This window comes from Pongo pygmaeus, chromosome 2 (assembly GCF_028885625.2).
Source record: "Pongo pygmaeus isolate AG05252 chromosome 2, NHGRI_mPonPyg2-v2.0_pri, whole genome shotgun sequence".
In the NCBI taxonomy this organism is placed as follows: Eukaryota; Metazoa; Chordata; class Mammalia; order Primates; family Hominidae; genus Pongo; species Pongo pygmaeus.
Window position 1 is genome coordinate 104,372,094 of NC_085930.1, and position 13,741 is coordinate 104,385,834.

Consider the following 13,741-nt stretch of genomic DNA (forward strand, 5'->3'; position numbering starts at 1 on the left):
CTGCCTCAGCCTCCCGAGTAGCTGGTATTACAGGCATGCGCCACCACGCCTGGCTAATTTTGTATTTTTAGTAGGGACGGGGTTTCTCCATGTTGGTCAGGCTTGTCTCGAACTCCTGACCTCAAGCAGTCCGCCTACCTCAACCTCCCAAAGTGCTGGGATTACAGGCGTGAGCCACCGCACCCAGCCCTTTTTAAAAAGTTTTTTATAAAAAAAAATTAAAAGCTGGGCACGGTGGCTCACGCCTGTAATCCCAGCACTTTGGGAGGCCGTGGCGGGTGGATCATGAGATCAGAAGTTCAAGACCAGCCTGGCCAAGAAGGTGAAACTCCATCTCTACTAAAAATAAAAAAAAATTAGCCGGGCGTGGTGACAGGCACCTGTAATCCCAGCTACTTGGGAGGCTGAGGCAGAGAACTTCTTGAACCCAGGAGGCAGAGGTTGCGGTGAGCTGAGATTGCGCCACTGCACTTCAGCCTGGGAGACAGCGAGGCTCCGTCTCAAAAAAAAAAAAAAAAAAATTAAAAGAAAAAGGCTCTGTCATCCAGAAACAATCTGAGGCTCAAGCTATTTGCATTATCCTTGGAATGTGTGGGAGAACATTAATATTTTAGGTTCCAACTAAATATCTAGAGGGAACAAAGTTTACTCAGGAAACCTATTTGACAATGGATCCCAGCCGTAGTGGGGAAGGACTCTGTGTTCTAGGCTGTCTGGAAAATGCCTGATTTGACAAAGAGTTTTGGCCTCAGGCCTGGCATAAGCTTGGCTCATGCCTGTAATCCCAGCATTTTGAGAGGCTGAGTAAGGCCGATTACTTGAGCCCAGGGGTTCAAGACCAGCCTGGGCAACATGGTGAAACCCCATCCCTACAAAAAATATAAAAATTAGCCCAGTGTGGCTGGGCCTAATGGCTCACGCCTGTAATCCCAATACTTTGTAAGGCTGAGCCAAGCAGATCACTGGAGGTCAGGAGTTTGAGACCAGCCTGGCCCACATGGCCAAACCCTGCCTCTTCTAAAAATGCAAAAGTTAGCTGGGTGTGGTGACGGGCACCTGTAATCCCAGCTACTCTGGAGGCTAAGAAGATGGCTTGAGTCCAGGAGGTCGAAGCTGCAGTGAGCTGAGATCCCACCACTGCACTCCAGCCTGGGTAACAAAGTGAGACTCTGTCTCAAAAAAAAAAAAAAGTCAAAACTAACTTCTAGGAAGCAACTACCATTTTTTAAAATAGAGGCAGAGTCAGGCCTGGCGCGGTGGCTCACACCTGTAATCCCAGCACTTTGGGAGGCTGAGGCGGCAGATCACGAGGTCAGGAGTTCGAGGCCAGCCTGGCCAACATGGTGAAACCCCATCTCTACCAAAAATACCAAAATTAGCTGGGTATGGTGGTGGGTGCCTGTAATCCCAGCTACTTGGGAGGCCGAGGCAAGAGAATCGTTTGAACCTGGGAGGCAGAGGTTGCAGTGAGCCAAGATTGCACCATTGCTCTCCAGCCTGGGCAACAAGAATGAAACTCCATCTCGAAAAAAAAAAAAAGAGGCAGAGTCTCACTGTGTTGCTGAGGCTGGTCTCAAACTCTTGGACTCAAGAGATTCTCCCTCTTCTGCCTCCCTAAATGCTGGGATTACAGGTATGAGCCACTGTGCCAGGCTGCAACTATCTTTTTTGAGAGCAGACAGGCTGTTTTCTGGGCACTTTGGGTGAGAGGAGTTGCTGGGAACTGACCTGGGAACGAAAGCATCTTGTAGGAGGCTCCTCAACAGGAGCCCTTTGGAGCTTCTGAAGCAAAACACGAAAAAGAGAAATTGGCTGGGCATGATGGCTCATGCCTATAATCCCAGCATTTTGGAAGCCAAGGTGGGCAGATCACCTGAGGTCAGGAGTTTTAGACTAGCCTGGCCAACGTGGTGAAATCCTGTCTCTACTAAAAATACAAAAATTAGCTGGTGGGGTGGCGGGCGCCGTAATCCCACCTTCTCTGGAGGCTGAGGCAGGAGAATTGCTTGAACCTGGGAGGCGGAAATTGCAGTGAGCTAAGATTGCACCATTGCACTCCAGCCTGGGCCACAAGAGCAAAACACCATCTCAAATAATAATAAATAAATAAATAGATAGATAGATACCTGTGAATGTCAAGAAAATTAGGTACTGCAATCAGCTTCATTTCCATCCTTGGGCTGTAGCTGGAGTTGTAGCAGAGGGAGAAGCCCTTGGGTGGCTTGTTTGTTTGTTTGTTTGTTTTTTTGAGACCGTCCCGCACTATTGCCCAGGCCGGAGCGCAGTGGCGTGATCCCAGCTCACTGCAACCTCTGCCTCACGGGTTCAAAAGTGATTCTCCTGTCCCAGTCTCCCAAGTAGCTGGGATTATAGGCACCTGCCACCATGCCCAGCTAATTTGTTGTATTTTTAGTAGACAGGGTTTCACCATGTTGGCCAGGCTGGTCTCGAACTCCTGACCTCGTGATTCGCCCACCTCAGCCTCCCAAAGTGCTGGGATTACAGGCGTGAGGCACCACGCCTGGCCCTGTGTGGCTTTTTGGGCCTCAGGCCCATAGGCCTCCCACCATATCTGCCCCTGGGTAGCCACATACAGTTCCAGGAACATCTGAAGAGCCAAAGATGTTGATTGTTCCAGGGACATGCTTGGATGCTTGGGCAGTGTCACCCTCACCAAACCCGGCAGGAACACAGTAGTTAATTTTTTTTTTTTTTTTTTTTGAGATGGAGTCTTGCTTTGTTGTCCACGCTGGAGTGCAGCGGCGTGATCTCGGGTCACTGCAACCTCTGCCTCTTGGGTTCATGCCATTCTCCTGCCTCAGCCTCCCGAGTAGCTGGGACTACAGGCTCCCACCACCATGCCCGGCTAGTTTTTTGTATTTTTAGTAGAGATGGGGTTTCACCGTGTTAGCCAGGATGATCCTGATCTCCTGACCTCGTGATCCGCCTGCCTCGGCCTCCCAAAGTGCTGGGATTACAGGCGTGAGTCACTGCACCTGGCCTAATTTTTTTTTTTTTAAGCCTTAGGAATAAATTAAGAAACAGTATCTTTTTCTGATGATCCCCAGAGACAGGCAGTGTAATTTTAATTAACCCAGTCTTATTAGGAGATAAGTTTACTGTTCATTCTACAAAGACACTTAACTCATGGAACACTGAGTCACTCTAACCCTTGACTTCATTACACGAAATGAAACACTTCTGAAGAAATAATTTCTTAACTCACAGCAGGATCAAAGAACAAAGGCTCCTGCTTTGGCATTTCAAAGTTGAACAGAGTTCTCAATAAGAAGGCCACAGTCAAATACTAATGGAGTCTCAACTCTAAATTAAAATGACTAATCATTAAACTGTTCAACTTAGAGTAATAAAAGATTTCTAGATACAGACCCCTCTGGCCTATAGTCAGTCTGGGAAGGGCTAGAAAGAACCAACCCATTGTGTGGCTGGGCTCCTTCCGTATCTTCCTTGCACAAGCAATGAAACCCAGCAGGGAAAGCAGTGGAGCTGGCAGAGGGCAGGGTGAGAAGACACCCAGTGAGGACTGAAGGGAGAGGAGAGGCCAGGACAGCCTCAGGTACAGCTCATACCTGAACTTCCTTGGCCTCAGAGAGGGTTGCTGTGATTGCCCATGGCTTGCTACAGGCCACAGGAGGCCCTTGGTCTGGAAATGAGAGTGAGAGCAGTTTAGGCTGGTGTCTGGCAGCCCTGCCATGCCATAGGTGTCCCGGGATAATTCAGCTCCTCCATAATGAGACTTTGATGGGACACACATCCCTGAAAATAATGTAAAAAATAAGAAACAAGAACCATTGCTTTCTACAATGGTCCACTCAGTGGCCCCCATGTCATTTACTGTACTGGCTTGGAAATGGGCAAATTCTGGAAACTATCCATCCCATGAGGATTTTCCCCTTCATATAATACAGGAAAGGGAAAAACCAGTTTGAATGGGTGGTGTTTATTCAAAATAATCTTGTGAGAGCCTTAGGAACTAAAAAGATGGTATGTATCTGATTTTCATATCTTTTTTTTTTTTTTTTTTTTGAGACAGAGTCTCACTCTGTCGCCCAGGCTGGAGTGCAGTGGCATGATCTCGGCTCACTGCAACCTTTAACTCCCAGGTTCAAGTGATTCTTCTGCCTCAGCCTCCAGGATAGCTGGGACTACAGGCACGTGCCACCACGCCCACCTAATTTTTGTATTTTTAGTAGAGACGGGGTGTCACCATACTGCATATTGGTCAGGCTGGTCTCGAACTCCTGACCTTGTGATCCACCCGCCTGGGCCTCCCAAGTGCTGGGATTACAGGCGTTAGCCACCGCGCCCGGCCCTGATTTTTTTTGTTTTTTTGAGACGGAGTTTTGCTCTGTCACCCAGGCTGGAGTGCAGTGGTGCGATCTTGGTTCCTTGCAAGCTCTGCCTCCCGGGTTCATGCCATTCTCCTGCCTCAGCCTCCCGAGTAGCTGGGACTACAGGCGCCCGCGACCACGCCCGGCTAATTTTTTGTGTTTTTAGTAGAGACAGGGTTTCACCGTGTTAGCCAGGATGGTCTCTATCTTCTGATCTCATGATCCGCCCGCCTCGGCCTCCCAAAGTGCTAGGATTACAGGTGTGAGCCACCGCACCTGGCTTTTTTTTTTTTTTTTTTTTTTTTGAGATGGAGTCTCGCTCTGTCGCCCAGGATGGAGTGCAGTGGTGCGATCTCGGCCCACTGCAAGCTCTGCCTCGCTCTGTCGCTCAGGATGGAGTGCAGTGGCACGATCTCGGCCCACTGCAAGCTCCGCCTCCTGGGTTCTCGCCATTCTCCTCCCTCAGCCTCCCAAGTAGCTGGGACTACAGGCACCCGCCACCACACCCAGCTAATTTTTTTTTTGTATTTTTAGTAGAGACAGGGTTTCACTGTGTTAGCCAGGATGGTCTCGATCTCCTGACCTAGTGATCCACCCACCTCGGCCTCCCAAAGTGCTGGAATTACAGGCGTAAGCCACTGCGCCCGGCCTCTGATTTTAATTTTTAAGAGACAAGGTCTTGGTCTGTCACTCAGGCTGGAGTGCAGTGGCACAATCATAGCTCACTGTAACCTCAAACTCCTGGGCTCAAGTGATCCTCCCATCTCAGCCTTCCAAGTAGCTGAGACCACAGGTGCACACCACCATGTCCAGCTAATTTTTTTTTTTTTTGGGTAGAGATAGGGTCTCACAGGCCGGGCATGGTGGCTCACGTCTGTAATCCCAGCACTTTGGGAGGCTGAAGCGGGCGGATCACCTGGGGTCGGGAGTTCGAGACCAGCCTGACCAATATGGAGAAAGCCGTCTCTACTAAATATACAAAATTAGCCAGGTGTGGTGGCGCATGCCTGTAATCCCAGCTACTTGGGAGGCTGAGGCAGGAGAATCGCTTGAACCTGGGAGGGGGAGGTTGCAGCGAGCTGAGATCGCGCCATTGCACTCCAGCATGGGCAACAAGAGTGAAACTCCTTCTCAGAAAACAAAAGGGCCGGGCGCGTTGGCTCACGCCTGTAATCCCAGCACTTTGGGAGGCCGAGGCGGGCGGATCACGAGGTCAGGAGATCCAGACCATCCTGGCTAACACGGTGAAACCCCGTCTCTACTAAAAATACAAAAAATTAGCCGGGCGTGGTGGCAGGCGCCTGTAGTCCCAGGTACTTGGGAGGCTGAGGTAGGAGAATGGCGTGAACCCGGGAGGAGGAGCTTGCAGTGAGCCGAGATCGAGCCACTGTACTCCAGCCTGGGTGACAGAGCAAGACTCTGTCTCAAAAAAAAAAAAAAAAAAAAAAAAAAGAGACGGGGTCTCACCATGTTGCCCAGGTTAGACTTGAGCTCCTGGCCTCAAGCACTCCTCCTGCCTCAGCCTCCCCAAGTGCTAGGATTACAAGTGTGCCTTGCTTCTATTTCATTTCCTAAGTAAACTTAAAAAATTAAACTGGGACATCAGTTTGATAAACTTGAAAGAAAAAAATAGGCCAGGCGCAGTGGCTCATGCATTTTGTGAGGCTGAGGCAGGCAGATCATGAGGTCAGGAGTTCGAGACCAGCCTGGCTAACATGGTGAAACCCCCGTCTCTACTAAAAATAGAAAAATTAGCTGGGTGTGGTGGTGGGCGCCTGTAATCCCAGCTACTCAGGAGGCTGAGGCAGAATTGCTTGAACCCGGGAGGCAGAGGTTGCAGTGAACTGAGATCACACCACTGCACTCTAGCCTGGGTGACAGAGCAATACTCCATCTCGGGGTGAGGGGAGCGGAAAGAAAGAAAAAACATATATGCTTTTAAATGTTTTATCTTATTTCTGATAAAAAATACATATGTGTTGCAAAAACTCAAAAACTTCAGCAAGATAAAAACGGAAAGCCAAAGTCCCATATAAGCCCACTGCTCTTCAGAAATAATACAAGGTCTACAATATTATTAGTTTTAAGAAAGTACTTGAAAAACAGGACAAGGGAAAAAGCCAGGAAGAAAAATGGCTTGTGAGCAGTGATGCTCTGGACATTTGCTAGTGCATGTCACCTCTTTCACTGGCAGGCTTATCATTTTATTTTCTCTGTTCACAAGAAGATTTAGGGTGTCCTGTAATATGTCTACTGATCAAAAAATGCAAACATTCTGGTAGCATAAGTGGCTAAAAATAAGAAAGAAAAAAATCCTGAGGCCTGAAAATGTATTGGTTATGTGTAGGGAATAAGACCCAAAAATGTTGTTTGGAGTCATGCTGCCACCGCAACAGTTTTATGAGAGCCCTTCTGCTACACAATATTCCATAAAGAGGCCTGCCCGCCTTTCGCCAAAGTACAGGCACCCTGCTCCAGATGCTCCACAACCAGGCTGCTGCCTCAGCTCTCATCACCACCATTTTCACATTTCATTCCAATAAATAAGGATGCACTTAATCCTTGTCAGGGGCAGCACCTGGTACCCAGAATGCTGGACCTTCCCTACCCTCGTGCTCATTGACCCCACCTCAGCAGGGCCTCTGACCCTGGGTACTTGGCAGGCTTCAGGGACTTTCTGCTGTTGGCCAGCCCAAATGTCCTGCAATTTGTCTTTCTAGCTGAGACCAATAAATCAACTGTGGACTGGTCAGAAGCCATCATCATCACTGCTATCAAAACCTAGGTCATAGAGCAAATTCTTTCCTGCCTCCTTGCATAGAGGGGTCTCTGAACATCCGAGATTGAGGTCACTGAACCAGCTCATCTGGTGGTCCCCCTGGGAACTGCTGGAAAGTAGCCTGTTGTCTTGGGAAGCGCATCTGCTGAGCTGTAAGAGTCTTCCCTGCTCTGCCCTTACTGTCTTATTGGGCATGACTGTTCCTCCCAGAATAGGGCAGACTGATTTTTTGGGGCTCCTGGGACACTGCAGATGCAGAGGCTGAGCATGGGGTTCCTGCTGCCCCAGGAAGGGGCTTTGGGGGACAGAAATTGCAGGCTGAGGACTCTGATATTTGGAATTGAATTTACAGGTCTGGATTGGGATTTGTTTTTGCTTGCTGGCTAGGAGCCTGCCTCTGTGGGCCCTGTGGGCCTTCCTGGGCTGCTGCTTCTTGTCTTTCCCCCGCATTTCTACAGTCCCATCTTTCTGTTTAATCACCAAATGTTCACGTGGGTCACACAAAAACATACTTTGGGCTTGATATTTTTGGCAGGCATTCTTAATGCTGGTTGAAAAGTTGTTTATCTCCAGTGATGTGAGCTGTGAGGCTCCTTGGGAAACCAGGTCCCTGTCACTAGGAATCTTATGGCCTGGGATGCTGGAACCATGGTTCTTGGCACCTGTTTTAGTAACAGCCCAGTTCTTGAAGTTAGTCTGCACCGCCTTGTCCTTTACTTGCCTATTTCTTTCATGGGACCCAAATGCTGGCAGTGCAGCCTCTTCTTGGAGAGCATCATTCTTTGCTCCTTCACCCCAGACAACAAATTCTCCAGGCTGTAGGGAGCCCATACCAGGATTCCATGCAGCAGGGAGGGCCTGGGCCTGCCATAAAACTGGTTTCTCAGAGGTGTATTTTTCCTGCCTGGTGAGATTGAGGCTCTGGGCCAAAGGTGGCGACGTCTGAGAAGCGCTGTCTTTCACTGGAGGCACTGAGATCAATCTCTTCAGCTCTGCTAGGACATTGGGCACATTCAGCTGGCCTAGCTGCTCACACAGCTGCTGGAATTCCTTACTCTGCTGAGCAACTAAAACTTCAAGGTGCTTCAGGTTGGACTTCATTTCTATAAACTCTGCTTGTCTCTGGGGAGAGAGGCAGTGAGAAAGACAGTGATGGACAGTGCAAGTCAGAAAGCACAATAAAACGTGAGAACAGACCAATGGATGTGACAGCAGAACCAAGGCTTGCTCCTTGTAGGGAACCTCCCAGGGTAAGCACAATTACACTCTGGAGTTGAACCCCTGGGGCCCACATCATGTCAAGGAACCTTGGGGAAGGAAGCTAGTCTATATGCTGGCCCCTTTCCAAGTGGCCTGTGCTGGCCTCTTGTCTTAGCTGAAAATTTGCAACTTTAAAGGTTTCTCGGCCGGGTGCAGTGACTCACACCTGTAATCCCCAGCACTTTGGGAGGCTAAGGCAGGTGAATCATAAGGTCAAGAGATTGAGACCATCCTGGCCAACATGGTGAAAAACCCCCTCTATACTAAAAATACAAAAATTAGCTGGGTGTGGTGGTGCACACCTGTAAGTCCTAGCTACTCGGGAGGCTGAGGCAGGAGAATTGCTTGAACATGGGAGGTGGAGCTTGCAGTGAGTCGAGATTGCGCCACTGCACGACAAAGCGAGACTCCGTCTCAAAAAAAAAAAGACAAAAAACAAAAAAAAAGTTTCTCTCTGGGTCTAGTTCAAAGCCCAAAACACACTTGGAAAGAGGTTGGGGTTTACACTTACAGCTTCAAATCTTTTCTTCATCTCAAGGATGGCCTGCTGCATGTTGGCTTTGTCCTGGACTGCCTCAAACACCAGGTCATTCTGGGCCTGTACAGTCTCTTGTACTAAATACAAAACAATGACAGTTCACCTCCTGAAGACTATGTATGATACGTCCCATCTGCCCAAACCACAGAACCACAGCAGTGAAAAGGGAGGAGCTGGATGCAGACTGGAGTGGTTCCTCCAGGCTCTCCTTCCCTCCCTCCTTGACAAGATCCTGGCTAGGGTAGACCTAACCTCAGCACCTGCTGGGGACTCAGAATCAGTTGCCCAGACAACAGCACAAAAGCCTCTGTGGCCTTCCTTCTTGGCCCTGTCATCAGAGTGATCTTAGTAGAATGCACCTTCTGAAACCTTCATAGAAACTTTTTTTCTTTTTTTTTTTTTTTTGAGACAGAGACTAGCTCTGTCACCCAGACTGGAGTGCAATGACGCGATCTTGGTTCACTGCAACCTCCGGCTCCCAGGTTTGAGCGATTCTCCTGCCTCAGCTCCTAAGTAGCTGGGATTACATGCACATGCCACCATGCCCTGCTAATTTTTGTATTTTTAGTAGAGACGCGGTTTCACCATGTTGGCCAGGCTGGTCTCGAACTTCTGACCTCAGCTGATCTGCCTGCCTTGGCCTCCCAAAGTGCTGGGATTACAGGCGTGAGCCACCATGCCCAGACCGTTGAAACTTTCGATGGCACCCCACCGGCCACTGAACAAAATCTAAATCTTTAAATTGGCTAACAAGATCTGGGCTCACTTCCCTTTACCCATTTGTCCTCCTCCGTGTCTCTGGACTCTGTTTTCTCTCTCACCACTGGCCTTTGTGCAAAGTCTTCCCTTAGCTTCAAGTACCCTGTTTCTGTCCCTGTCATCCCCCCGCCCCCACCACCAATCACCACCTTAGTCCAGCTAATTCCTATTCTTCCTTCTACTTTCAGCAGTCACCTCCTCAGAAAACACCATTTCCACTCGGCTAGGGTGTTGCTTCTCTCTGCCGGTAGCACCGTGTATGTGCCCTACCATCATTTATTGCCTTCCACTTATTTATCCCATACTTACACTTGGACCCAAATAGACTTGGGGACCTAGGTGCTAACTACATCAGGACTGATATTGATTTTCCTCTTTTGCACAGTGCGATTCTGCACACACACACACACACACATTTATTTAATGACACATTGTGTTGCAATTTATTGTCATCCTCTTGCTAGACTACAGGTCATACGGAGATGCTTTTATATTTATTCAACGAATGTTTAATGAGCATATACTATGTGCCAGGCACTATGGATATGGCAGTTATCAAGACAGATAAAGCTAGCCGGGCGTGGTGACTCACGCCTGTAATCCCAGCACTTTGGGAGGCTGAGGCGGGCAGATCACCTGAGGTCAGGAGTTCGAAACCAGCCTAGCCAACATGGTGAAATCCCGTCTCTACTAAAAATACAAAAATGAGCCAGGCGTGGTGGCGGGTGCCTGTAGTCCCAGCTACTTGGTTGGCTGAGGCACGAGAATTGCTTGAACCTGTGAGGTAGAGGTTGCAGTGAGTTGAGATGCCACCATTGCACTCCAGCCTGGGTGACAGAGCGAGACTTCGTCTCAAAAAAAAAAAAAAAAAAACAAGACAAAGCCCTCTTAGGGAAAACAGGAGGTAGTTAATGACTAATTATACAAACAACTATAAATGTAATAACTGCTCTAAAGGAAAAGCATACTGTGCTTGAGACCATGTAACTGTAGACTTAGTCACTCTCAGAGGTAAGATTTCCCTAAGAAACTGATATTTAGTTGAATTGTCATAAAACTGTAAGGGAAAGAATATTACCAACAGAAGAAAGAGCACGTTCCAAACAGAGGAATTGAGATCAGCATGGCTGAAACATGGTGAGTAAGGGGCCCAGGAGCAGGCCACAGCTGAGGGGAGGCAGGTCACAGCTACACAGAGGGGTGTATGAGCCATGGCAAGATTGGTGGACTTGAATTCTTTTTTCTTTTTTTTTTTGAGACAGAATCTCATTCTATTGCCTAGCTGGAGTGCAGTGGCATGATCTCAGCTCACTGCAACCTTGCCCCTTGGGTTCAAGCAGTTCTCCAGCCTCAGCCTCCGGAGTAGCTAGGATTACAGGCATGTACCACCATGCCCAGCTATTAATTGTATTTTAATAGAGATGGGGTTTTGCCATGTTGGCCAGGCTGGTCTCAAACTCCTGACCTCAGGTGATCCACCCGCCCCAGCCTCCCGAAGTGCTGGGATTACAGGCATAAGCCACCACGCCTGGTCGAAATACACACTTTTATCTGAAAGTTTATTGTCAGACACTGTGCTAGGAGAATGGGAAACAATTTTGAACAAAACTGTCTACCTACATGATTTTTTTTTTTTTTTTTTTGAGACTGAGTCTCGTTCTGTTGCCAGGCTGGAGTGCAGTAGCGCAATCTCAGCTCACCTCTGCCTCCGGGTTCAAGCAATTCTCCTGCCTCAGCCTCCTGAGTAGCTGGGACTTTAGGCACGCGACACCATGCCCAGCTGATTTTTGTATTTTTAGTAGAGACAGGGTCCATCATGTTGGCCAGGATGATCTCAATTTCTTGACTTCATGATTCGCCCACGTCGGCCTCCCAAAGTGCTGGGATTACAGGAGTGAGCCACCATGCCTGGCCGAATTCTAAGTCTAGAAGAGGGAAAAAATAATAAACAGGCTGAGCACAATGGCTCACACCTATAATCCCAGCACTTTGGGAAGCCGCTGAGGCGGGAGGATTGCTTGGGCCCAGGAGTTCTAGACCAGCCTGGGCAACATAGTGAGATCCTGTCTCTACAAAAAGAAAAATAAAAATTAGCTGGGTGAGGTGGTATGTGCCTGTGGTCCTAGCTACTCGGGAGGCTGAGGTGGGAGAATTGCTTGATCCCAGGAGGTCAAAGCTACAGTCAGCTGTGATTGTGCCACTGCACTCCAGCTCTGATGACAGAGCGAGACCCTATCTCAAAAATAAAAAAAAGAAAGAAAAGAAAAAGCAGTAAGAAATGGTACATTTTATGTTATGTGTATTTTACCACAATTTTTAAAAAGTGGGTCCAGAGCTGTGCCACCCCACTGGCAATGCTGGCTCCCTTCTGGAAACTGCATATGCCTCACTCCCTCAGTGTGTAAATTCACAAACACTAATGGATAACAACAGAAAATGGCATGAAAACAGTAGGAATCAGCAATTTTGCACAGGAAGTTTTGGGAAATGTTTACTGTAGTCTCCCTACAGTTGGGAAAAAATTGAACAAACAAGATGAATTTGGTGGCAGGGCGTGGTGGCTCATGCCTGTAATCTCAGCACTTTGGGAGGCCGAGGCGGGTGGATCACCTGAGGTTGGGAGTTCGAGACCAGCCTGACCAACATGGAGAAACCCCGCCTCTACTAAAAATACAAAATTAGCCGGGTGTGGCGGCACATGCCTGTAATCCCAGCTACTCGGGAGGCTGAGGCAGGAGAATCTCTTGATATAATCTCGTGATACAAAAATTAAGTAGGCCGGGCACGGTGGCTCACGCCCGTAATCCCAGCACTTTAGGTGGCCGAGGAGGGCAGATCAGCTGAGATCAGGAGTTCGAGAGCAGCCTGACCAACATGGAGAAACCCCGTCTCTACTAAAAATACAAAAATTAGCAGTGCGTGGTGTCGCATGCCTGTAGTCCCGGCTACTCGGGAGGCTGAGGCAGGAGAATCACTTGAACCCGGGAGACAGAGGTGGCGGTGAGCCGAGATCGTGCCATTGAACTCCAGCTTGGGCAACAAAAGCAAAACTCCATCTCAAAAAAAAAAAACCCAACAACTAAGTAAAGGCTGAGCGCAGTGGCTCACGCCAGTAATCCCAGCACTTTGGGGAGGCCAAAGCTGGCGGATCGCAAGGTCTGGAGATCAAGACCTTCCTGGCCAACATGGTGAACCCCGTCTCTACTAAAAATACAAAAATCAGCTGGGCATGGTGACGCACGCCTGTAGTCCCAGCTACTCAGGAGGCTGAGGCAGGAGAAACACTTGAACCCAGGAGGCAGAGGTTGCAGTAAGTCGAGATTGTGCCACTACACTCCAGCCTGGCGACAGAGAGAGACTCCACCTCAAAAAAAAAAAAAAAAAAAAAATTAGCCAGGCATGGTGGCATGCGCCTGTAGTCCCAGCTACTCGGGAGGCTGAGACAGGAGAACCTCTTGAACGTGGGAAGGGGAGGTTGCAGTGAGCTGAGATCGCGCCACTGCACTCTAGCCTGTGTGACAGAGAGAGACTGTCTCAAAACAAACCAACCAACCAACAAACAAAAACTAAGTAAAATATATTGAGACGTGAAAATGGAACCCCTAAACTAACATGAAACAATTTAATCCAGCATAGTTATTTTATTTTTTTATTTTTTTGAGATGGAGTCTTACTGTCGCCCAGGCTGGAGTGCAGTGGCGCGATCTTGGCTCACCGCAACCTCCGCCTCCAGGGTTCAAGCGATTCTCCTGCCTCAGCCTCGTGAGTAGCTGGAGGCATGCGCCACCACGCCTGGCTAATTTTTGTATTTGTAGTAGAGAGGGTTTTACCATGTTAATCAGGCTGGTCTCCTACCTCTGATCTTGTGATCCGCCCGCCTCGGCCTCCCAAAGTGCTGGGATTACAGGCGTGAGCTGCTGTGTCTGGCCCAAAGAATGTTTCAGAAAGCAAATTTTCCCATATTTCTCACCACAGGTACAAGTTCAATTCCACGTGTCAATCAATTAGAAAGAGGCTGTTTACTTAGGTATTGGATTCCTGCTCCTAAACTCA

General features: G+C 48.6%; 1 protein-coding gene across 11 annotated transcripts in view; it reads right to left on the minus strand.

The window, feature by feature from the left end:
* Positions 1–5,700: 5,700 nt before the first annotated feature.
* IHO1 (interactor of HORMAD1 1) overlaps positions 5,701–13,741 on the minus strand; it is a 64,589-nt gene continuing 56,548 nt past the window's right edge. For all 11 annotated transcript variants that reach the window (XM_054481697.2, XM_054481702.2, XM_054481699.2 and 8 more), the window contains 2 exons: positions 8,903–9,006; positions 5,701–8,253 (listed from right to left, as the gene is read on the minus strand). In XM_054481697.2, coding sequence (XP_054337672.1) covers positions 7,102–8,253; positions 8,903–9,006 — 1,256 coding nt within the window. In that variant the 3' untranslated portion in view covers positions 5,701–7,101. The remainder of the gene's footprint in view (positions 8,254–8,902; positions 9,007–13,741) is intronic.